This window comes from Sarcophilus harrisii, chromosome X (assembly GCF_902635505.1).
Source record: "Sarcophilus harrisii chromosome X, mSarHar1.11, whole genome shotgun sequence".
NCBI classification, from domain to species: Eukaryota; Metazoa; Chordata; class Mammalia; order Dasyuromorphia; family Dasyuridae; genus Sarcophilus; species Sarcophilus harrisii.
The window spans coordinates 12,959,222-12,984,457 of NC_045432.1; the positions used below are offsets into that span (position 1 = coordinate 12,959,222).

The 25,236-nt window shown below is 50.6% G+C and overlaps 2 protein-coding genes across 6 annotated transcripts in view; both read right to left on the bottom strand.

The window, feature by feature from the left end:
* Positions 1-4: 4 nt before the first annotated feature.
* Positions 5-9,901, bottom strand: SRPK3 (SRSF protein kinase 3). Of its 3 annotated transcripts, none has more exons than XM_031944958.1 (15): positions 9,264-9,901; positions 7,963-8,096; positions 7,413-7,521; positions 7,189-7,276; positions 6,870-6,957; positions 6,434-6,540; positions 5,166-5,331; positions 4,967-4,992; positions 3,404-3,596; positions 3,020-3,316; positions 2,824-2,924; positions 1,488-1,595; positions 1,336-1,405; positions 1,136-1,228; positions 5-565 (listed from the first exon to the last, which is right to left on the bottom strand). In XM_031944958.1, the coding sequence occupies exons 1-15, from the start codon at positions 9,884-9,886 to the stop codon at positions 381-383; spliced, it is 2,388 nt and encodes a 795-aa protein (XP_031800818.1). In that variant the 5' UTR covers positions 9,887-9,901; the 3' UTR covers positions 5-380. The 3 variants fall into 3 exon arrangements, with proteins under 3 accessions (XP_031800818.1, XP_031800820.1, XP_031800819.1); XM_031944960.1 differs by having other exon boundaries at positions 7,963-8,167; positions 9,264-9,351; XM_031944959.1 differs by lacking the exon at positions 9,264-9,901 and adding an exon at positions 8,340-9,011.
* A 2,099-nt stretch (positions 9,902-12,000) lies between these two features.
* Positions 12,001-25,236, bottom strand: part of PLXNB3 (plexin B3) — a 54,988-nt gene continuing 41,752 nt past the window's right edge. For all 3 annotated transcript variants that reach the window (XM_031944952.1, XM_031944950.1, XM_031944951.1), the window contains 12 exons: positions 20,506-20,684; positions 19,620-19,686; positions 19,066-19,381; positions 18,364-18,467; positions 18,140-18,233; positions 17,426-17,592; positions 16,688-16,848; positions 15,426-15,573; positions 15,115-15,179; positions 14,860-14,935; positions 13,270-13,344; positions 12,001-12,747 (listed from right to left, as the gene is read on the bottom strand). In XM_031944952.1, coding sequence (XP_031800812.1) covers positions 12,643-12,747; positions 13,270-13,344; positions 14,860-14,935; positions 15,115-15,179; positions 15,426-15,573; positions 16,688-16,848; positions 17,426-17,592; positions 18,140-18,233; positions 18,364-18,467; positions 19,066-19,381; positions 19,620-19,686; positions 20,506-20,684 — 1,557 coding nt within the window. In that variant the 3' untranslated portion in view covers positions 12,001-12,642. The remainder of the gene's footprint in view (positions 12,748-13,269; positions 13,345-14,859; positions 14,936-15,114; positions 15,180-15,425; positions 15,574-16,687; positions 16,849-17,425; positions 17,593-18,139; positions 18,234-18,363; positions 18,468-19,065; positions 19,382-19,619; positions 19,687-20,505; positions 20,685-25,236) is intronic.

Genomic DNA, 25,236 nt, shown 5'->3' on the forward strand with positions numbered 1-25,236 from the left:
TTCAGTAAGAAAAACAATTTTATTTTTTTTTTCTTCATGCCCTGAGCTGAAAATTGGGATTAGAAAGGAGGAAAACAGTTTAGGGAAACAACTCTAAATCCTCCAGAAATGCTGCTAATGGTCCAACCCAACTTAATCTATGGGCCTGAAAGGGGGAATGCACCAAGGTTCCGAGACATACAGGGGGATGGGATTGAATCAGCTTTGCGTTCCCAGCAACCCAGGCACTGATGGTGTGGGCCCGGTGCCTGAACACTTGAAATGGTGCCCTGACCTCTTGAGATGGACCTCCTGCCTGGCAGGGTCCCAAGGTACATTTAAAAAGCAGGCCACCCTCTACCACGGCAAACTAGGACAGGGAGAACGGGAGGAGCCTAGGTTTAGGAGTTAAGCCAGGGGTGCTGGAGGCACTGAGCAGCAGTGGCCCGCCTTTCAGGGATATACTCCATCATGGGCAGCAGGAAGTCTGTGAACTGTGTTGCTTGCTCCAGTGACCACTCATATTTCTCCATGAGGACTTCATATAGACCCCAGTGCTTGAGATTTTTAATGTGACGGAGCTCACCTAGGACAGCAGAAGTGGGTTAGCTTGGTTGGAAGTTGGCTGCGGGGATGAGGCAATGGGTAGAGCACTGGCCCTGGAGTCAGGAGGACCCGAGTTCAAATACTACCTCGGACACTTAACACTTACTAGCTGTGTGACCCTGGCCAAGTCATTTAACCAAATTGTCTTCCAAATGAGAAAAAAAGGAAGTTGGTTACTTGCTTCTATTCTCCTCCCACACTATCTAGCCACATCTTTGGCTCCAACTGTCCTGCCAGGCCTCCCATACTCCTTGACTTTATACCCCATTCCTTCCTGCCTTTATCCTACTTGTTCTTGAAGTTCTGGTGCCAATCCCTGAGGCCAGTGCCCAGCAGCAGAGTTGGGATTTAGTACACACAGTCCTACCACTAGGCTCCCCGGGGACCCTGACCACGTAGAATCCTTGGCTGGCTAAGATGGCTAACCCTCCAGCACTAGGCAGATGACAACCTAGACTGTCTCTAACTGTAACCGACTCCAAGGCTGGCGGCCACCCGGTTTCTCCTCCACCCCTCTCGTCTCCCAGAGGCCCTCGGAGCCACTTAGTACCACGTCTAGTGAAGTATTCCCGTGAATATCGGCCAGAGAGGGCAAAGGCCGGAGGGATGTCTCCCAGGAGTTCCACGATGTGAGCAATGTGATCTGGGAGGGAGGCAAGAGCTACAATAAGGGCTCTGTCCCTCTCGCCTTCCTCCCTTTTTTTCGTCCCCCAGGACGAAATCCCATGTCCCTCTGCATATGTTACCCACCTTCATCTCGAGTATAGGTCTCTCCAGAGTGAGGCTCAAACAGATAGTCTCCTGTGGCCAATTCAAAAGCCTGGGGGGGGGGAGATAAAAAAGAGAATGGGGCGAGTGGACTCTAGGCCCAAAAGAGGGGGAGCCATATGTGTGGGTCCTACCATGCAGGCAGTGCTCCAGATATCGGCAGATGTGCCATATTCAGCTCCAATGAGCACCTCTATTGCCCGGTACTGTCTGGTCTGGATGTCCTCAGTAAAGTGTTTGTGCTGTGGGAATAAGGGAGAGAGGTTGCTGGAGACGGGCCCCGATTCCGGTCGGCCTCAAGTCTGAGGAACAGAAGAATCAGGCTAGTTGGTCTCAACCTTGCTCGTCCTGACCTCTGAAACGCTTCCACTCCTACCTGCTTCCAGTGCCTCCCGAGGCCCTGAAAAAGCTTGTGACCTTGGCCCACAATGGTTTCTTTGGGGCGCAAGGGACCTACCCCACCCCCTCCTCTCTGGAATGCTCTACCCACACTTGGGGTTAGGACCTTTTCTGTCATGGATCCCTTCTCAGAATAGTTTTAAATATTAGATTAGAAAGATTAGAAAGGAGGGGAGTTCTATAGAAGTAGTCACAAAAATACTTTACAAAACCACAACCCATCCCAGGAGCTGATTGGAAGGCAGCAGGGATGAGCGGATGCAGGTGCTGGGCCCCCCGCCTCCCACTGGCTGCCACTCGGGGGGAGCCCTGGCCTTCTCGGCTTTGTCTTGGCCAGGATCACTGAAAGGCCCTGAGATCACGCCCAGACAGGACCCCTGACTTCCACGTCAGGGCTGTTCACTGAGAAACAGTGGGACAGTTAAAAACTCGAAGTATTTGTCCCATCAGTCAGGGACTCGAGGCCATGCTTCTCAATGGGATCAAATGAGGGAATGAGACAGATGCTTATTAGCCACCCAGGATTTGGGGAGATCCAGAGTTCCCCCTTTTTTCTAAGGTCCAAATTTTAAAAGTTCCATCTCGGGCCATGGCTGATAATGAGACTGGAGCAACTTTCTTGTTCAGACCCACCCAAGGGCGGGGAGCCATTGTGTTCTGCTCCCACGCGTCGGGACACAAATCCTTTGACTAGATGGTCCGAGGCATTACTTAAGATGGCAAAGTTCAAGCCCAGCCCCTCATCGTGAAATTCATCGTCTCATTGATAACCACATCCTTCTGAACATTCTTCTTCCAAAAGAAGACGTCAGCCCTGATGGTCCCTAACCTAGGAGATGGCCACATGATCATCCTTTTATCGAGAAACATGCTGGCCTTAGAATTAGCAAATTTCCCAGCAAAAAGGCGAGAGCCCCAGACTACTCCAGAAACCTTTGCACGTGCACGGCCCATTTCGTGTCTGTCTATGGCACTGGTGGTGCTGCCTGACCCAAACCTAGCGGCCGGAGCGGCCTGTGGGGAACTTGGAGGGTGAAGGGCCGATTCCCCGCCTCCCCCCCATCACCGTACCACCCAGCAAGCGTTGCCGAGATCGGCGATTTTGATCTTGATCTTGTCTGCGTTCTGGGGTTCCAGAGGGTTGACGAGGAAGTCCGAGGCATTGAGTGTTTCTGAGTGGGGGGAAGGAAAGAAGAGGGAGCTATAAGGCTGGCTCTGGCCCAGGGGAACTTCCTAGCCAATCCAGCCCTGTGCCCCCCTTACGTACTGTTGAGGGACAGAAGTCCCCCCTTCTCCTGACGGTTCGAGAAGCCCGAGAGGGTGGAGCCCGAAGTAGGGGAGAAGAGGGAGCCTGAAAATCCAGAAGTCTGCGAGTCCGGGCTGAAGCCTCGATCGCCGGTCCGTTGTCCCCAAGGTGGTGAGGAAGAGGCCGGGGAGGCCCCTTCACCGCCCCATGGGTGACAGCCTGAAGAGGAGGTCAGACTCTGGGGACTGCAGGCCAGGCTGCTCCCCAAAGCCTCGGCAAGGGTGGTCCCTCCGCTTTCGCCCAGCTGTGAGTTGGTGACTGTGGGAGATACGGGCCAGTGTGATGGGGGGGAGGGGAGATGGCCCCTCCTCCTCCTCCCTCCACAGCAAAGAAAGCCCCACTCACATGTGGCCCCTACAGCTTCGTCGGAGTCTACGTCAGGAGGCTGGGGGGGTGGGGTCAGCAGGCCTTTCAGGCCCCCCTCACCGTCCAGGTCTTCCAGGCGCTGAAGGTCCCGGAGGCGCTCCTCCAGAAGCTGCTTCTGCCTCTTCTGCTTGCGTCTTAACTTCTTCTTCTTGTTCTTCGAGAGCTTTCCATTCTGAGCAAAGAGAAGCCAAGATGGATGAAGGATGAGGAAGGGGGGAGGAGAAGAACTTCTCATCCTCCCAAGGGTCACACTCCCCCCCCCCATTAACAGTTTCCAGCCAAGGGACCCCAGATTGGCTTGTTCATCTTTGAGGTCACAAGTACGGTCCAGAGATCCTAGGAGAGTTTTCAGTATCTATCCCCCCTATCCCCATCACAGCATGGAAATAATACTGGCCAACACCGATATGGTGCTTACTATGTGCCAGACACTGGGCACATAGTAAGTGTGCCATGACTATCTTATTTGATTCCTACAACAACCGTGAGACATAGAAGCTACCCCTCTTTTACATTTGAGCAAACTGAGGCATGGGGGCAGTGGCTTGCCCAGGATCACAGGCTAGTAAATGTCTGAGGCTGGATTTGAACTCAGGGCTTCCTGATTTCAGGCCCAGAACTCCGTACACTGAGGTGCCCCCTACTCAGTCCTTAAGGTAAGGGAGTTAGACTAGATTGCCTCTAAAATCCCTATGCAGGATAATTCTAGGATCCTATGAATTGGTCAATAAATTCCCAAACTCCCGCCGCTGTGCCCTAGTGCAAACGCTGCCCATTTCACAAACATTGGATTTTAGAATTTCAATGGCCGCTGTGGTCTGTGGCATCCTGGACCATCGAGGTCAATTCCCCAACATGCCTTGCCTTAAGGTCTAGCTATTGATGTTATTCAAAGGTCACTCTCTGTGACACACAGAAGGGACCTGGCTTGGGAATCCAGGATCAACCTATTCAAGGAGGATGATTGCAAATTGGGGCCAGCCTATAAACTCCCTGAGGGCAGGTCCAAGTCAGCCCCAGAAGCCCTCCAGGGACTCTTTCAGCAAAGAGAAGGGGTGCTCAGTAAAGACTGGTTGAATGAATGATGCTCAAAAAGAATTCTTTGAAGCTGACTTTGAGGGGCAGCTGGGTGGTGCAGTGATTAGAGCACCAGCCCTGAAGTCAGGAGGACCCGAGTTCAAATTTGACCTTCATTTCCTAGCTGTGACTGGGCAAGTCACTTAATCCCAATTGCCTCAGGGGGAAAAAAAAGTTGACTGAGAAACTTGAAAAGTAGCTTAAAAATCCAACCAAGCCAAACCAAAGTCCACTTTTTCTCTGAGTTCTCAGAGAATATGAGGCACATTTATCAACTAGATTTATTCTACAAGGCTTCAATTGGGGCTACTCCCACCCACAGCCCAGGTTCCCCTCTGGACTAGGTGGCAGAAAGGACACTACCCCCGAATCTTGGTTCCCTGCACCATTACTCTGTCCCATGGGAGGACACAGACTTTGGAATGAACTCAAAGGCATAGGATGGGCACCGGGACACCAATTTACCATGATCTGCTGAGGTGCAGAGCTCACTGGGAGTACGCAGACATGACAGCGTGGAGGGGAGACAGAAAGAAAGAGAGAAAGTTAAGGGGGTCAAATGCAGACGGAAGTCTTAGATCCCAGGGCCAGGAACCCGGGGCCAAGAGAACTGGGGCTAAGGGAAGCTGCCTCCCCACTCCCACCTCCCCAGTTCAAGTGATACCAGTGTTGCCAGAGACAGGGGGGGCCCCCGACTGCTGCCACAGAGTGGCCTCTGCCGCCAGTCTTCGGATGTAGACCTCACCCACGCAGAGAAGAATGTTCTCTGGCTTGATGTCAGTGTGGATGATTTTACATTTGGTGTGGAGGTAATCCAGGCCCTGAAGTACCTAGTAGTGGAACCATCAGTGATCAACTGGATTTCCCTCAGGGTCTCTCCACCCCCACCCTCCAGCGAAGAGTCATAGGCTCCAAGATTTGTGGTAGAAAGAGTTCTTAAGAGGTTATTTGGCCCCAGCCTTTCATTTTACAAATGAATAAATGTATATATATATATATATATATATATTTAGAGAGATCAGATAGAAATAGGGAAATAGATTGGATAGATGACTAAATTAGGCAGATTAGATAGAGAATTGGATTAGAGAAATAAATTAGAGATAGATTAAATCAATAAAATAGAAATAGATTAGGTGGAAAGAGATTAGATAGAAATGGATTGGCTAGAGAAATAGATAAAAGTGATTGGAAAAATAGATAAATGAGATGCTAGATGAATGATGAGGGCCTGGCATGATGAGATCTCAAACTATACAAGTCAGAAATTGTTTTAAAAAATTTGTTTCTTAAATAAGGGGCAGCTAGGTGATGCTGCAGTGGGTAGAGTCAGGAGGACCCAAATTCAAATTTGACCTCCAATACTTGCCACTAGCTGTGTGACCCTAGGCTTAATTGCTTCATTCAAAAAATTGATAGTAGTTTTAAAAAAAATTAGAGAATTGGTCAACAGAACAGAGAAGCCAGTAGGAGAAGTCCAGTAGAGTAGCCAGAAATCCAATATAGAAATTCCATCATATGGGACAAAACCCCAGAGGACTGGGGGGGAAGAGGGGGGAGTGACAGACCAGTTGGAATTCCTGCTCTGGGCTGTGGCTGGCTGCTCTACTGCTCTTGGAGGCCTGGGACCGCGGGCTGCTTGTCCAGGTTACCTAAGAGGCGGGAACCTGGCGCCCAGCTGATTCGTATGCTTACACGCAAACACTAGCGAAACTGGGAATCCACCTGTGAGCAATCGGGCAAGCGGCCCGGGCAGAGCAGCTGCTCCCCGAGGGCCCACTTTTTGCCTTTCTTTGGCTCTGAAGTCCTGGGTACAGCGCCTAGCAGACTGGAGGGCTTCCTAGGCTTGAGCCTCGCTGGTCTCTCAGAAGCCCCCTGCCCTCTGTAAGGGCCCCTAGCCCGCCCCTCCCCCAGTTCCAAAGCCAGCTCTACCTGGCGGACGATGTTCTTCACGCAGGAGAGGGGCAGGCCCTGGTAGTTAGATTTGATGATCCATTTGAGGAGCTGGTGGCCCAGAACCTCCAATACCATGCACACATCTGGCGGGTAGGGGAGTGAAGGCACTGGAACCGAGCAGCAGCTGGATGGGCGCTCCCTCCTGGGGCTGTGCCTCCCCCACCCCCCCGGGGCCCGAGGGGATGGCGAAGAGACGCTCCCCAGATAGCTTTGCAGAGGGGCCTCCGTGATTTTCCAAACCCAGGGGATCCTTGGCCGCCTTCTTGGCACTGCCCCCTCCCCTTCCGGTATCATTTTTTTAAGCACGGCAGTACTGAACCTCCGGACCTTTTTTTACTATTCACCTTCTCTAACCCCCTCTCCGTCCTCCTCCCTCCCCCCCTCCCCCCAGCGCCCAAACCTCCAAGGATACGGACGCCATTGATCCCTGAGATTTTGAAGTCATCGATGAGCTGCACCACAGTCTCTCTTTTGGGGTCACTGGGATCGCTATCCCGGACCTGGAGGCGTTTGGGGACTGATCAGTGGGGACTGGACTGGGGGGGGGGGGCGGGGGAGGCGAAGAGCCTTTCACGCCATCCAGGAATGTGTTCCTGCGTTCTCCCTCCCCTGCGGGAGCGGGGAGCCCCGTTCTCTCGGGCTGCACCCCTTGAACCCAGTGGGGCGTGGGGGGGTGGGGCAGGGCAGAAAGGAGACTCGGAGAGTCTCCCAAAGGGAGCCTGAGTCCTCACGCATTTCAGCAGTTTGATCTCATCCAGAGCAGTCTCGGTGTAATGGACAGCACTCTTCACCACCTTCAGAGCCACAAACCGTTTCCGCCTACAAAAGAGACCCCGCCAGAGTCAGCGTCCGGCCCCGCCCCCCCCAACCCCATCCAAGGCCGGGAGGGGGAGCCCACCCTCCCAGACAGCGGCCAAACGGGCCGGGAGGAGAGTCGGGGAGGGCAGCCACTCACTGGATATCCCAGCAGAGCCAGACGGTGGAGAAGTGGCCCCACCCCAGCTTTCGAACCACGTGGTATCGTCCATTGAACAGGTCTCCAATCTTCACCGGGTAGTAACCACCTGGGGGAGGGAAGGAGACTTCGTGGCTGCCCCGCCGGAGTTAGGATCCCATTTCTCCCGCCTCGGAGTCAGTGCCGGGCCTCTGCTCCCGTCCCGGCCCGCACGGGCTCACTCCGCGTCCTAATCGTGGGCACCGCGGTCCGGGAGCCCCGGCAGATCTTGCCGGCCTCCTTCCAGACGAAACCCGGCCCTCTTCTGTCTCTCCCCCCCCCCCCCCCCCCCGGGTAGTAACCGCCTGGGGGAACTCGGGCAGGGGAACGAGAAGGGCCGAGATGTTATCACTTTCACCCCCACCCCCACCCCCACCCCTTCCCTGGAGGAGAGAGACCGAGCTGCCTCGCTCTCCGCCTTCGGGCTGCCCGCCTGGGAGGGACCCTTTGCCCCCCACCTCCCCAGCCAAAGGGAGAGGAGGCCAAGTTGGCTTTGGCGGCTCTCTATTACCCCTGCAGTAATCGGTGGGGTCTTCCTGTTCCTCATCATCAGAGCCCAGAAGGCCCTCCAGTACCATGGGGGGTAGCACCCGACCAGCTCTCACCTCCAGGTCAGTGGACTCGTGGCCACATGCAAGATGTGAGCTTGTTGGTAGGGGTGGAGAGGGAAGGCCTCAGGTTACCCTGCAAGCCTCCTTGGCCTCCCCCGGTCCTCCCTGCAATGAACAGTTCATCCCCACCAGATTCTCCCTTCCCCCACACTCCACTCCCCATCCCCCACCCCCAATCCATTCTTCAGGGCCGCTCGGCCCTGCCCGGGCCAGGAGGATCCCAGCAAGAGGTCCATTTCTGGCTCCGGCCCCCACGGATCTGAGGCGCCCCCCCTACCTGTCGCTGCTGCTGCTGCTTGAGCTCATGTCGATTTCACCACTACACTACCTACTGTACCCCGAGTGAGGGGGTTACCGGGAAAATCTAGCAGGCCCGAAGGGCTCGGGTGTTCTGCCCTCAGTCACTTGGCCTGGCTCTTTGGAGGTAGGGAGTGGGGATGGGGCTGACGTCAATTTCCTCTTTTGGAATTTTTTTTGGGAGGAGGGAGACCTTATCTCTACTATGGAGAGAGTGGATTGAGAGAGTGGCATTTATAGCTGGGGTGATTTCACTCGGCTGGCCAGGGAAAAGGTTATAAATAGATTCTCAGCTGCTTTTAGGGAAGGGAAAGGTATGTCAGTGGAAAGGTCCCCTCCCCCTATCACCCAAAAAAGTCCACTCTACCAACTCGCTGAGGGTCCTGGTCCTTTAACTCTTAAAGGCACACGTTACCTAAAAGGCGACGTCCCCAGAGCCGGGTTGGCCAACATCGGCCACATGAAGGGGCGTGCTACCCGTTCTACTTCTAAACTCTACAATCCTAAAATCTCGCTGTGGGGGTCCGCGGGTGCGCTGTCTCTGCCTGTCTCCGTCTCCCGACTGAAGAAGACTCATCAGCTCCTCAGTCTGTTTCAACTTCTTGTGGTCTTTCCCCCCCAAGTCTAGGGGGAAATAATGGCCAGCCCTGGGCCTGCCACGCCCCCCCCCCACTCCTCTTTTTAGAGTGCTTCTGAACTCTCAGAACCGCTTCTGGGGGGGGGGGGCGGGTCCGTACTGTCGGTCCTTCCAGGCCGAGCCGCCCCCTACTCTATCCCCCATCCCCAGAGGCTCGGAGCCGCACCTGTCGCAAAATCACCTCCTCCTCCTGCACCACTTGGGCTTCCCTCCCGGGAGATGTCGGCTTAGGGGGTCTGACCCCAGCGGGCCGTCGGGATAACTTACTCGGGATGCACGTGCTGGTTCCTCGGGGGTGACAGAGAGGGTGGTGGAAGTGGCGTAGCAGAGGTGGCAACGGTGGAGGCGATGGCCGGGGGCGGAGGGAGCGGAGAGTGGAGCTGCTGCTGCTGGCTCATCTGCTGTCTCCGCTCTGGCTGCCTGAGCCGGCCCCCTTGCGATTGCGGGGCGCTACCCCCAGCGTCGTCCGTCCCGCCCCCTTCCTTCCCCCGCTGCTGCTCCTTGCTCTTCTGGCCAGAGTTGGGCGGGTTAAGTTCTAAGGGAGGAGGGGATGAGCCAGGACGGGACGGGGCGGGGCAAGACCGGAGGGCGGAGGGCCCTTGGGGAGCCCAAGTGTCGGCCGTCCCCTTCGAGCGGGGCCGCCCGGGACACTTAGCCCGCACCCGGCCGGGGGCACATACCGCCCCGCGCTCGGCCGGGGGTACATGACCCGCGCTCGGCCGGGGGCACATAATGCTCCGCGCCCGGCCCGGGGCACATACCGCCCCGCAATCGGTCGGGGGTCCGGCTCCCAGTTCCCCACCCCGCCCAGGCTGGCTTGCTGCAGCCCCGTCCCATCTCGGCCCGGGCCGCTCCGATGTGGGGTAGCGCTCACCCCTCTCCACGGTCATAGTTGCCGCCACGTCCAGCCGATCTGGGCCCGTCCACACTTGCACAAGCGTGCCGGCACGCGGTCACCGTCGCTCTGGTTCCAGACAATGTGCTCCCAGATGGTCTGCACCGTTGCGAATGAGAAGTGAGCAGAAAACCGGAAGCAAGTGCTCGGGTTCGAGCTACACGGCCTCGGAAGAACACCGTTGGGGTCCAACTTCCCTTCGCCTCAGGCATCGCGAGCCCTAGGGGGCGATCCTTTATTAAGCCAGTGGTTCCCAAAGTATGGTCTAGGGAATCCTGGGATCTCTGAAACCCTTTTAGAGGGTCTAAAAATTCAAAAATAGCTTTTATTTCCAACATGGTGGATGTCTATAGATATAACCCAGATAAACAAAAACACTTTGGAGAGCTCCTCAATCATTTTTAATAGGATAAAAAGACTCAAAACCAAAGTTGGAGAACCACTGCTTATGCTTATGCCCCAGTCCCCTTCCCACAGAGCCGACATCCCGGGCACCGCGTTTTTCGCTTGGTTTTGCGAAACGTCCCACGTTTCCTCCCTTTTGCCGGACACTAGATTTCGTCCCCAACTCAGTCTCTCCCAGACTCAGTTGACCCGTACAAAAAACAAACAAACAAAAAACACTCGCCAATCCTTTCCCCCTCCCAGCTCTGTCTTTTTGTCCCCGGGACTCCCCTCAAGCAGTCTCAGAAAAACTGGATGGCTTCTCGCCATTCCTCACCCTCTACCGGCCCGGGACCCCCCTCCGTGCACTGCCGTGGGCCCCGGCAACGTCCCCGAGTTTCGAACGCCCTTCCTCTACCCTTCTCTCGTCTTCCTGGCTTTCGGAAGGTTTCCTGAGTGTGTCCTACTCCGTCAAACACGGCCTCCATTCCCGCTCTACCTTCCCCTCCGGGCTCGGTGGCGCAAACTTTCTTCTAGCCCATTCCTTCCCGACCCTCTTCCCCACTCCCCTCGTATCGGGCAGACCCTGTGGGGATTTTGTAGATAGTCCATAAACATTTATTGAGCGCCTGCCGCATACCAGCTACCCCGCCAGGTGCTGAGGCAAAAGATGGTCTTCAAAGAGCTCACAATCTAATGGCAGAGGAGGAAGAAGAGGGGACAAACACATCCATGCCAAACAGGCCCCGTGCAGAATCGATAGGAAATAATGAGCAGCGGGAAGGCCCTGCAGTGAAGGGGGATGGAGGCTTCCCCATAGGGGCTGCTACTTTAAATTGACTCTAAAAAAAGAAAGCCAGGGAGGTAGGCCCTACCTCTGCCCAAGAGGCAGAGCATTCCAGGTTTCGGCCAGAACAGTCAGGGGGCCAGGGTCAATGGGCCGAAGAGTACATGCAGGCTAGGAGGCGCACAGCATGCTGGGTTTGATCCCAGAGGCGATAAGGCACCAACGGAATTTGAGGTGCCATGGTGGGGGATTGGGCGGAAGGCTTAAGGGGAGAGATAATGAATTCTGGTCTAAACATGGCTCAAGATGTCTATTAGACAGCTTGAGCTGCCTGGAAGGCACTTAATCGGAGATGCAAGATTGAAGGACAACCTGAGGGTTATGCTGGGATGTGGACCTTTGAGCATCAGCATAGAGAGTAATGACGAAGTACATGGCAGCAGATGAACTCACGACCAGTAGCATAGAGGGGGGAGAGGAGGGGGCCGGGACCTCCCTGGGGACACCTGTGGTTAGGGGGTGTGATCTGGAGGAAGATCCAGCAAAGGAGGCAAAGAAGGAGCACTTAGAGAGGGAGGAGGGGAAGCAAGAGAAAAGGAAGAGAAGGCAAAGGAGTGTGTGTGTGTATGTGTGTGTGTGCCTGTGTGATTGCACCCTCCACTCAATTCCCGACATTATGTTCCTGGCCCCATATATTGTTGGGAAGTTGAGGTTTTCTTGCTCCTCATCCAGTGGCTCTCCACTCTATTCCCTTAGGGCCCAGCAACAGGCCTTAAGGATGCAGGGATCCTCCTCAGGAAGTATGGCCAGAACTGCCTTTTCCCCCACGCCCTGCACAAACACAAACCACCAAACGAGATTATTTGGAACTTTTTTTAAAAGGCTTTGATCTCCATTTATTTCCAAATCTTCCAGCAAGTAAATAAATACATGGGGCGGGGGGGGGGGGGGGAATAGGGGAGGGCAGGTCATCCTTTAAGTATCCCCCAAGGGGCCGGAGCCGGTGTGAAGTAGGATAGCTCGAGGCTGTGTGAGACTAGCTACGCTGTAAGTAAGAGACCTCGATAAGAAAGGCAAAGCTTGGCGCCCCCAGCCCCACATACCTGCACTAATGATCCCAGTGGCAGGGGCCTGGGGAAGTCATGGGCTGGGCCAGACTGGCTCCAGTGGGAAGTCCTGAATGTTTGCCCCCTCCCCCCTTCTCCATCCCAGATCAGGCTCGTTCTTCGCTGTTTCCTCCAAACTTGGGAAACATTGGATCAAGCTTTGGCCACTACTCTGGGTACCAACGGTGTTCACCCGACCCCCCGGCTCAATCTGCCCCAAACCTCATTTGAGGGTCTTGGAGAGAGAGGCTCTAAGCCCTCTCTAGCTCCATTTTGGGGGGAGGGGAGAGAGAATCCGTAAGGACAGTCACCCGTTGGGTCTATGGGGAGCTGGGACAAAAGGCACTACTGGTAGGAGAGGAGGGACCCTGGCAGTTGATTTGAAGCTGGAGGGTCTGGCTGGAGCAGCTCCCACACCCCAGACCCCAGTCCGTCTTCTTCTTGGCCCAGTATCTGGGCCCTGAGGGTGGAGACTCACAAGTCTGTGACTTTATTCTCCACCAGGGCGGCAATCTGTTGAAGCCGGTAGGCCAGTTGCATCTTCTGACCTACAGGGTCCTCCTCCAGGGCACTGATGATCTGGGAAAAGCCAGAGAGAGCTGGTGGGTCAGCGATGCCCTCCTGGTCGGTCAGCGTTGCCTCCTGCTCACTGTCCCTGCCCCTTTTGCCCCCTCCTGCAATTCTTTCTCTGCTGAACTCCGAGAGTGCACTCTTCCCTAGTCCAAAACAGACCCCCCCCCCTCCATAGAGCTGGAGCAAATCTTCAGGAAGCAGGTTCCTTTCCATCTCCGAGCCCCTGCTCCCAGATGGCTGCTGGGAACTTGGCTGGCAGGAGCTCTTTTGCAGGGAGCTGGGGTCTGATTGGGAGGCGATTTCCCCTCTGAAGGCCCTTCAAGATGTCAGGTATTAAGACAGAGCTCTGATCTAAGCAAAGCTGACTCCAGGAGGCTGGGAACTTAGTCTCACTCAGCTCCCCACTGCCTCAGCCTCCTTTCTATCTTTAAGTACTTCTAGATAGCTAACCTCAAGGGGCTCTTTTCCTCCCTTCCAGGGTTCTAGGCCCTTCTCCAATCCCTACCCAGAAGCCCACTTGTTTCTCACCTGGTCGTAATACTTGTTGATGTAATTATACAACTCATGCAGGGCAACCAAGCAGGTGATGTCAGAAGCATAATTCTGGGGTTGGGAGGAACACACATTGTTGGGAAGAGCATCGAATCTTGTCGGGGCAGGGACCACTGAGGTCAGGATCACCCTCTTTTGGACACTCGGTCACCAGCAGCCGTGTCCTGTCCTCCCTCCCCCCTGTGTCCCACCTCCCATACAATAAATCTGTCCCCCTCCCACTGATGCAATCTTTTGCCCCTGCTCCCTTGTGCCCAGACACGTCTTCTTATGGCCCTTTTTCTATAGTCCACATCTCCACCTTGAAGTCAGCAAGACCTCCCTCCGGCATTTGTTGACGCAGCTCAGTGTTGTGAATAGGGAGTTGGCCTTGGCTTCAGGATGCTAACTGTGACCCTAGCAAGTTAACTTCTTTAATTCCCCATGTCCTTATCTGTAAAATCAGGGAGCTGCACTCATTAGTCCCTAAGGTCCCTCCTATGACCCTCAAAGATGAATAAATATTTATAGTTGCTCTTTTTGCAGTGGCAAAGAACTGGACATTAAAAGGTTTGGGCCAGCCAGGTGGCGCAGTGGATAGCACACCAGCCCTGAAGTCAGGAGGAGCTGAGTTCAAATCAGATCTCAGACACTTAATCCTTCCTAGCTGTGTGACCCTGGAAAGTCACTTAACCTCAATTGCCTCAGCAAAAAAAAAAAAAAAAAAAAAAAAAAAAAAAAAAAAAAAAAAAAAAAAAAAAAAAAAAAAAAAAAAAAAAGGATCCATCTATTGGGGTATGGCTAAACAAATGATGGCATATGAATATAATGGAATATCGCTCTGTTGGAAGAAATGGTAAAGGAGTAGGTTGTTATCAGAGAAACCTGGGAAGACTTGCATGAGCTGATGCAGAGGGAATCGAGTAGAACCAGGAGAACAACCAATAAGACAAAAATAGTGTAGTCTTGAGAACTCTGATCAATGCAGTTAGCAACTGTGATTCCAGAGGACTCCTGAGAAAACAATCGCCCACCTCCTGACAGGTGCTGAGTCGGGGTGCAGAAGAAGGCATACGTTTTTGCAAATGGTCACTGGGGGAATTCTGATGACTGTGAGATTTATTACAAAGGTTTTTTGTTTTGTTTTTCTCCCTCCCCCCCTCCCCGCCCCCCATGGTGTTGGTGGGAGAGAGGAAATAGATGCTTATTGTCTGAAATAAAATTTACCAAAAAAAAAAAAAAAAACTATGATCCTATGATCTGGAACACATTATCTTCAACCATTGCCCTCACCTGCCTATCTTTCTGGGATTCCTTTAAGTGGGCCCTCTTCCAACCAGTCTTCCCCATTCCATTCAATCCACTTTCCTTCCCAAGAATTGAAAGCTCTCACTCAAATCTGTTCACACCTTTTCCTGCTGGTTTGAAAACATCCTTCGAGGAGAGGCCAGTCTCCCCAGTCGGGCCGGAACAAATTATGGGTCTGGGTCAAAGCTCGGGTCTCTTGTTTCTTCCGTCTGCCCTGGTCATCGATCGCTGCCAAGGCCTAGGGCAGCCCCAGCCGAACTAACTAACCGTGCTACTTACCCCCGACAACTCTGTCAAGGCCGAGTTCATCTCCTGGTAACTGGCAGTCGTATTCTGCCGAATATCTGAGTAATACCTAGGCAGCAAGAGACATGAAGGAACAGTCAAGCAGCTCGAGGACCAGCGGGAGTCCCGGGTGGGCCTTCCCCTCATCCCAAACTTCCACCTCTGACAGAGCCAACCCAATGGTTCCCTCTCCTCAGTCGCCCTCCCCTGCCCTCCCGGCAGCCCCTGCCCAGTCAGCCGAGCACGCACTTCTCCACCATCTGCTTGTAGCGAGGGATCTCCCGGGCATAAAGGAGTTTATTCACAGGGGAATCCTGCCATCCGCAGAAAAAAGGAGAAAGGACTCAAAGTGAAACATTGCAGGAGAAAGTGCGCCACGCCCGCCACTATGCACAGTTCTCAACACCTCACCCTTCATCCTCCCAAGTACCCCTCGGCCAATGTGTTGTTCTGGGTCAGGGCTCTCCTGGATGTTCTTCCTAGCTTTCTGACACCCCCCCACTCCAGTGAAATATCAAAACCTCGATTCTGCAGATGTAATTTCCCCCATCCCTTCTCACCCGGCCCACTTTGTGCTCAGAGATGGTGCAAGAGTCGATGAATGTCTGGGCAATGACGGTGAGAATAGCATCCACGTTGTCCGAGACCCGGACATCAAAGATGAACTGGGGGTTCTTCAGGGTGTTCACCCAGAAGCGCAGCAGCAGGCTGACAATAAAGACCAGAGAAGGAGGAGTGTCTTATTACTTCCCTCAAACCCCCTTTCCTAGAACCTGCGACATGGTTGTTGAATATGAACCCTGATCCAGTCTTTTGGAAGAGCTACCTGGCAATTTTTTAAACAAGAGTTTCATGAAAGCAATGATCACATTGGATGCAGAAATTCCACAATTTGGCATAAAGATAAAGAAAACAAAGACAAACCGAGGAAAAAATCAGAGCTCCATTATTTTTCACCGAGGACAAGCGTTTGGGTTTCATTTCTGTGGTTCCGTAACTCTACACGGTACCAGACACACAGAAAATGTCGAATAATTCTTGTTGCTGGAATGAATGACTGAGATATGAAGGAGGAGTAGCTAAATGATGGTATTTTGAGAAAGTCTAATATTATGGCAATGCTAAAAATGGCAAATATGAGAATTATAAGGAAATATGGAAAGGCAGAAGACAGCAGAGTGAAAAAAAAGAGCTGAACTGCAAGAATAGCATAGAATTTGGCCAGACCTCTGCATTTAGCCGTCTCTATGCAGGTAGAAATGGACAAGGGTCAGAAGGGGGTGGGTCAGATGCTATTTTTATGGTAAAGGGTTCTGATTATATGTTCATATCAGGCTTTATTCCAGGGATTCCTGGGGTGGTAATATTAAATTGATAATAAAAAGGAATTCACCAAAACCCTCCATGACCAGGACTGGATAAAGTCATCTGCTCCTGTGAATTACATGAATCATCATGGAAATGTGTGAACCATCTGTCCTTCCTAACAGGGAGGAAAAGGTGATCCCCTTCCCCTTTTGGAGCCTTGATGGTATATGGTTCATGTAGTTAGGGGGGGCAGCCTCATCATCTTTCTACAATCTATTTGTTTCTAATAATAGATTACGATCCATTATCTCCTTCCCCATAATCTAGGTGTCCCCTTCCCCCAAGAAGCAGGTAAGGTAGACTTGGGAGTCAGGACACCTGGCTTCTGGCTCTGGTGCCATCACTTTCTGCATGTTCTTGGCAAGGCACTTTACTGCTGCGGGCCTTACTTTGCCCACCTGTAGCTTGAACTAAGTGGTTGAAGTGCTTTTCTGGTGAGTTGGGAGAGGGCTACCTGTTGGTTTTCCAGATGTGCAGGGTCTCCTGGTCCTCAATGCCATGTTTGTCTGCCAACTCATCCAAAAAGTCAAATAAATACTTGACCGCAATGGGCACAGGCCGGTCCACACTGAGGATGGCTTGGAAGGTATCATCTACAAACTTTTGCAGTGTGCCCTATGTAGGAGATAGGCAAGATTCTCTTTGTTTTACTTTAATTTAAATTTCTTTTCGCAAGTCTCTTTTCTCTCCCCTTCTCCCTCCCAAATTATAAAAGAAAAAATGAAAAATAAATCCCATCATTCTCAAACCCTGGTGACAAATATGCAGTCATGTAAAAGAAATTCTCTTTCTTTGTCCAGTATTTCTCAATAGGTCTTTGGAACGGTGACTACTGGAACTCACTTTACTTCATTGATGAATTGTAGCGGAAAGATCCTGAGCCCAGGCATCACAAAGCCGGGTGATCTTAACTTACTCCTCTGCCCTGTCTGGACCTGGCTTCTTCATATGTAAAGAGAGGGTTTAGAAGATGGCACCGAGGCCCCTTCCAGTCCTGGCTTTCTGGTATGGCTGGGTTGGCTCCCTTCTCTCTGCAAGGCCGGAATGGTCACCCTGCTACTTTGCCTTCCGAGTTAATCTTCCCCAGCAGCTTGTCTGATTTGGCCATAGATATTCCCACCGAGCAGTTCGGCAGACCCCTTCCCCGGCACCCCGGCTGTGGCCTCGGCAGCCAGGATGCTGCCCCGCCCACCTTCATCGAGAGTAGGCGTGTGAGGTAGATTTCGGGGATGGCTTTAGCCCGTTCCCGGTCTCGAAGGCTGCTCCTCCTCTGCTTGGCTACCTCGGGTTCCTCTGTAGATTTGACCAGGTGCCACAGCCGGATGCCACTCTCGTCACCATCCTCCAACATGGGTAAGCCTGAGAGGGCACAGATCATGTGGAGAGACTACCTGCCCCTTCCCCAGGGAAGACTGGCTCTGGTGACTGGAGGGCAATGGGTGTGGGGGGGATGGGGGACAAGTGTAGAAGGAGAAGGGAGGCAGGGTGGAGCTCGGGATCCTCAATCCAGCGTGAGCCCTGTGATTTCCTGGAGAGGATGGGTCCCCACAGACTTGGGGCGATTCTTCCCCCCTCCTTCCTACTTTAAATTTCCCCTTTGGTTCAGCCCAGTCATGCCTATGGCTAATTTGGTAACTGATCCATAATTCTTTCATGAGAAAGAGAATCTGCACCCACATAGTGCATTCTTCCCAGCCCTTGACTTCCCTTTGATTTAGCTGGGGAGAACTGGGTGGGGAGAAGCTGGGCCCCCATTTAGTATGATTCATGTAGCGAAGAGATACTCCTTTTAGATGAGAATTCCGGACCCCCGCCTTTGCCCCGGTTTCTCCCAACAGCCCCTAGTTGGCACAACCCAGTCCACTGCAGTGCTTCCACCTGGGTCCAAACACTATATGCCACTTACTCTCTCCAGAGAGAAAGCTCTGATTAGGGCTCTTGGAGATGCTACTCCCGTTGTGCATTCGGGGGATGAGCCCCACAGTTGCCCCGTCTGGGACCTACAGGGAGGGAGAGGGGAGCACGACAAAGTTGACAGGAGCGGGGCCTCCTCCAGGGTCAGGGACCAAGGAAAGGCTCTAGTGTCCCTCCCCCCTCCCCCTTCTTCCCTGACGTTGCTAATCCCGGTACCTTGTAATGCTGTAAGGTGTTGAGTCTTTTCCACTGATTCTGGGTCACAGAGGTCAAATCCTCATCTGATAGGGTCAGGTGCCCGGCCACTCCTGAACGCCACTCTAGGGAAATAAGGGGTGGGGTGGGGGGTATGGGCTTGTGATAGGGCTGAGATTGCAGGGGTCCCACCACTTCAGCAAAAAGAAAATCTCCAAATCTTAGAACAGTTTTTGGGCCTTAGGTCCCTTGATCTTAGAGGTCACCCTGGTTTCTGCAGCCAGATAGGGAATTAGGATTCTGATCTTATCGCTCCCTCGCTCATAAAGCTTCAGACTTTCCCCATGGCTCGTCAGATAACATCCAAAGTCTTAAACCTGGCATTCAAGGTCCCTCCCCCGCTCCATCCTGGTTCGACCTTTCTAGTCTCATTTACCGTTCTTTATGTTCCATGGAGCTCGGGACATGGGGTCCGTTCCTGTACACCAGCCCATTCCCCTGTTCCCACCATGCCTTCAGCCCTCCTCTCTGCCCCAAATGAATTATCCCTCTTTCCCCAGGCCCCAGGGTTTCTCCCCCTCAAACCTATGTTACAGGGCTTAAATGGACACCGCTCCCCTTGGGATATTCCATGACTTGGCAGGTGGTGTTGTATCTCAGGGCTATAGGAAGAATCCTAGAGCCTTCTCCAGATAGGGTGCTTTGGGAATCGAGTTATCTCACCGAGGTCAAGGGCATGCACTGAGGGCCTCTGGGAGAAGGGTGTGCCCTTGTAGATCTGGTCCAGCACCTTCTCCTTGACCTGAGTGATGGTGTCGGTGTTGAGCACGCGGGCAGGCACACGTTGTGGCTCACCGGTCCCAGTCGCAGGCCCTACCAGCACAGTCAGCGTCAGTGGCCAGAATTCCACGTCCTCCCGCAGAAGCCGGCTGTCGTTCAGGGTTCTCTTTGCTTTGCCTGTCACCGCGTCCACGGGGCCCTTGTCGACCTGGTACTTAATGGCCCGGAATAGCATGTACAAGGGCTCCCCTGCCACCTCCTAGGATCCGGAGAAGAGAGAAATATCCATCAGTAGAAAGAACTGAAGGAACAGGGAGGCATTGGCCAATGAGATCAGAGACATGGGAGGCATTCATCGGGAGATAAAACTTCAGAAGTGAGGGTAGCGTTGATGGGCAGGAGAATAGGATTTGTGGTGCTCTGGGTCAGGAGACTAGGAATCAGGGCGGTCCCCACTCTGAAGTCCTCAGACCTTTACGAGGGTGGGGTTACATCACCTTCAGGAAGGAGTAGAGACATATGGACATCCAGTTGGTTAGGAGCTTTTCCACCATGGTCTCAGTCCTATAAAGTGACACAGACCATCAAAGAGGATCCTGGCATTCAAGAAGTGGGCAACTGCCACGTGGAATGTCACATACACTGTCGGACTTGGTCAAAGTATAGATTTTGCTCAACTCTTTCTCTGTTACAAGGCAAAGCTCCCTGGGGTGGCAGAGGGTGGGAAGGATCGTCAACCAATAGGTGACAGATAAAGAAAAGGAAGGGTTTTAAGTCCTTGTCCACCCTTTGACTCCATCCTAGACTTGCCTCCAGAGCATGAAATATGTGGAATTAATTCAGTAAGCCCCTTGGAGTAGTGATTCTGAGGACGGAATCAGAAAGAAGGTGGGAGAAGGTGACCTAACCTTTCCCCCTTTTTCTCTTTCTTGTAAGTGGTATTTTATTTTTTCCAATTACACGTAAAGATAGTTTTCAACATTCACGCTTGTAAGATTGATTCCAAACTTTTCTTCGTCCTCTCTTCTTTCCTCAGGATGGCAAACAATGTGATAAATGTACTATCATGTTAGACATATTTCCACATCAATGACATGTCCTTAACAAGCACTTTCTACACAACTTTGCCAAGTTAGCGGTGCAAAGTTTATCACTCCTGTGTTAGAGATGAGGAAATCGAGCTTCAGAAGCAAGTGAAACAGTTAAGTCACATGACTGAACAGCAAAATCAGAAAGGGAATTTTGGCTCCTAAGGCCAGCGAGGTTTCTCCCCCCTCCCCCCCATCAGGTCATTTCAGCAGGCTTCCTAAGGGCAATAAGTGTGGGCTCGGAGCTGGGCTGGAGTGGGCAGCTTGGGCTTCTGGCTCTCTATGCCTTCCTTACCTGCGAAGCATCAGTTTGGGGTTCTTGTGGACATACTGAGCTGTGAGGTCACTGAGAAGGGTCTTCATGATGTCGGTCAGATATTCTAACTTGCCGTGGAGAGCCAGAGACAGCAGTGAGGCCACGTAGCACCGATCTCTCTGGGAGAACGTGGGCTGTTCCTCTAGAGTGTGGATAAACTTGGGAAGGGAAATGAGAGTTCAGTATCTTTCGGTCTGTTGTCCAAACAAGTATCATCACCGGTCCCGAGTCACCGATCCAGAGGGGGATCCCTGACTTTTCCCCTTCTCTGCAGCCCTCTCTCCAGCCAAGTTTCCGTAGATTGTGAACCCCAGAGAAGTCAAAAGAGCAAAAACAGCCACCGAGGACCGAGGGCCGAGGGCACGATGATTTAGTCTGAGAAGCTGAAGTTCGGCTACCTGCGATGCTCCCTGGCTTCAGAAGATCTGGCTGCTTGCCTTGTCTCTTCACTAAGTAATAAGGGGCCGAAGAGGAGGAATTCCCCACCTCTGCCAGCTTAGCTCTGCCAGCTCCACCACTTAGTTGGAGAACTGCCCGGGGAACCAAGAGATCTGGGGCAAATAATCCACAGACTTTGGTGAAGCAGCTACCTTGGGCCTGGCCTGAAACTGGCAGTTAGGGAAAAAGAGCGGCGGGCCCCACTCAGAGGGAGCTGGCGTTCCTGGGAGGGGGGCAAGATGGAGCCGGGCTGTAAATGCATAATAAATCTGGAGAAAATTCAAGGTGAGAGAAGCTGAAGAGGCACTGGCCGGATGAGGAAACCCTTGAGATGAGCCTCACCAGAATCAGGAGATCCCAAGAGGAAGAGGTCAATGTCAGGGTTGGAGCAACAGCCTGGGCAAAGTCAGGGGAAACTCATTAAACGCTTTTGAGTAGGAGAATGAGGGGCATGACCAGGCCTATGCCTTAAAAAATTACTCTGTCTGGAAGGAATGCAATATTTGGAAGCCTACCTGTTGAGAAAACCCCAGGAACTCCACCGTTAAAACACTTTTTCCCCCCAGAAAGATAACTAATTGGAGAAATGTTCATTACTCATGGGTAGGTCACACCAACATAATAAAATGAAAATGCTACCGAAGTTAATTTCTCTGTCCAGTAGCAAAACTACCAGAGGATTATCTTGTATGGCTAGAAAAAAACAATAATAAAATTCGGATGGAGGAACAAATGAGCAAGAATATGAAAAGAAGTAATGGGGAGAAAAGTAAGAAGGTAGATGGTCTATCTGGGGCAGCTAAGTGGGGGACAGACTCCAGACCTGGAGTCAAGAAGACACATTTTACTGAGTTCAAATCCAGGATCTCTAGGATCCCTATCAAGAAAACCCCAAATGAAAGAAAAAAACCCCAAATGGAGTCATGAAGAAGTGGGCATTCTCAGTCTCAGTCTCCGATCTCAAACTTCACTACAAAGCAGCACAAATCAAGAATCATCAAAAATGGTTTGGTATTGGTTTAAAAAGAGAGAGGCCCTTTCTTCAAATATAGAGAGAACCCAGTCAAATTTTTGAAAACAAGAGCCATTCTCCTGTTAAGTAGCCCCAAAAAGAGTCAAAATAGGTCATTTTCAGATGATGAAACCTAAGTTATCTCTAGACATATGAAAAAATGCTCTAAATCTCTATTGATTAGAGCAGTGCAAATTAAAGCAACTCGGAGGTACCGCTTCCCACCTCTCAGATTGGCTACGGGGACAAGAAAAGATAATGATGAATGTTGGAAAAGAGGTGAAAAAATTGGGACACTAAAGCACTATTGATGGAGATGTGAACTGATGCAACCATTCTAGAGAACAATTTGGGACTGTGCCCCAAAGGCAACAATTTGTGCAGCCATACCACTACTAGGTCTGTGTCCCAAAGAAATTATAAAAGGGGGAAAAGGACCCCACGTACAACAATATTTGTATCAACTCAATGTGACAAAGACATGGAGATCAAGGGGACGCCCATCACTTGGGGAAATGGAATGATGAGCAGGTAGGTTTCAGAAAAACCTGTAAAGACTTACATGAACTGATGCTGAGAGAAGTGGGCACAATCAGGAGAACGCTGTACACAGTAGCTGTTGGTAGTTTTAACAACTTGCTCCCTAGGGGGGAAACTGCATGCACCCATACCTTAAAGTTTAATCTGTATTACGGACACTTCCTTGATTCTAGACAATCAACAGAACACTAAATCAAGCCTTGATTTTTAGCTTAACTGCTTATTTTTGAGAGGTAAATACACTGAAAATTTAATAACCAGAGTAGGCTTCAGCACACTCTTGGATAAACTCAAAGACCCTAGTTTGTGGGGTGGGGTAAGGGACAGGGGACAGGAGAAGAAGGACTCACTGTCAGACAAAATTTCCTGGGAAAACTGGAAAGCAGCTTGTCAGAAATTAGGCATAGACCAACATTCATACCATATACCAAGATAAACTACAAATGGACACACGACTTTTGACGTCATAAGCAAAATAGGACAAGAAACCTTTCAGTCCTACAGGTAGGGGAAGAGTGCACGATCAAGCAAATGATGGGGACGTCACAGAAGATAAAAAAGGGCAATTTTGATGATAAAAATTGTAAAAGTTTGTACAGATCTACGGTGGTTACAATTAGAAAACAAACTGTAACTGAGTGGGGGGAGGGAGAATCTTTGCAGCGGGTTTCTAGGATAAAGGTCTTATAGTCAAGATATAGAAAGAATTGATTTAAAGCAACATCCAATAAATAAATGGCAAAGGATATAAACAGGTAGTTTTCTTTCTTTTTTTTCAATTAAAATGAAATGTGTGTTTCTTTTGAATAATATATATATTTAAACAGGCAATTTTCAAAAGAAGAAAAAAATCCAAGCTATCAGATATATGAAAAAATGCTTCAAATCACTAATAATTAGAGACTTGCAAATTAAAAAAACCTCTGAGGCTCCATTTGTCCATATCAGATTAGCAAAGACCACAGGAAAAAAAGAACAGTTCTGGAAAGCAATCTGCAACTGCGCCCCCAGAATTACCCATTTTTCAGTTTTTTTTACCCAGCTATCCCACTATTAGAATCTATGCCCCAAAGAGATAGAGGAAAGCAGAAAAGGACCACATGTACAAAAATGTAAATAGCCTCTCTTTTCATAGTAGCCCCAAACTGGAAGATGCCCATCTTTTGGGGAATGGATGTACAGATTATGACAAAATAGACAGCAGCAGAGGAAAATGGAAAGACTTACAAAGTGACGTAGAGTGAACTGAGCAGAATTAACAGAGATGCAATGACATTATGAAGAAAAACCTGGCATGACTCTAGAACTCACATGAACCATTCTGGAGAACAATTTGGAATTATATCCAAAGGGCTAATAAACTACATACTCTCTGATCCAACAGTGTCTCTACTTGTCTTTTCCCCAAAGAGATCATAAAAAAAGGGGAAAGCAAAATTGTTTGTAGCAGCCCTTTTTGTAATGGCAAGGAACTGGAACGTGAGTAAGTGCCCCTCAGCTGGGGAATGGCTGAATAAGTATATGACTGTAATGGAATATTATTGTTCTATAAGAATTGATCAGCAGGATGATTTCCAAAAAGCCTGAAGAGGTTTACAGGAACTGATACTAAGGGAAGTGAGCAGAACCAGGAGATCACGGTACACGGCAACAGCAAGATAATGTGATGATTGACTATGATAGACACAGCTCTTCTCAGCAATGCAGCAATCCAAGACAATTCCAAGAGATTTGGAATGGAAAGTGCCATCCACATCCAGAGAGAGAGCTATGGATACTGAATGTGGGTCAAAACATAGCATTTTTATCTTTTTTTGTTTGTTTGTTTATTTGTTTCTTTCTTGTGTTTTTTTTTTCCCTTTTGGTCTGATTTTTTGGTACAAGAAGACAAATACTGAAATATAATTAAAATAATTGCACATATTTAACTTATATCAGATTGCTTGCTGTCTTAGAGAGGAGGGAGGTGAGGGAAGAAGAAAGAAAAATTTGAATACCAAGTCTTACAAAAATGAATCTTTGAAATTATCTTTACATGTATTTGGAAAATAAAATACTATTGAAAATAAGTTTTTACACGTATTGGTCAATGTGCCATCTGGGGGAGGGGGTGGAGGGAAGGAGGGGAAAATTGGAACAAAAGGTTTTGCCATTGATAATGAAAAATTACCCGTGCATATATCTTGTAAATAAAAAGCTATGATAAAAAAGGAAAAAAAAAACATGAAAAAGATAAAAAAAAGAAAATAAGTTTTTAAAAAGGGAATGATTTGATAAGAAAGATACTTGGGAAAATGAGGGAGCTCTTCATACCCCTCTATTTTCATGACCAGCATTCACTATTATACAAGACAGAAAAATCACACACACACACACACACACACCCCACTGCTTGATTTAGTCTTTGTTTTAAGAATCAGCTCCCTTTGACAATATAACTTTAATTTTGTTAAATCTGAACTAAAGCAATCGTGTTTCATAATTTATAATTTTGTTTTTCAAGACAAAATCTTAATCATACTTTAAAATCCCCCACTATTCCCGAGTTCAAATCCAGTTTACTACCTGTGTGACTCTGGGCAAGTCACTTAACCTTGATTGCCTCCCAAAACAAACAAAATCACTATTTACTATGAAACATTGATCCTTGGGCCAGCGAGGTGGAGCAGTGGATAGAGCACCAGCCCTGAAGTCAGGAGAACCCGAGTTCAAATTTGCTC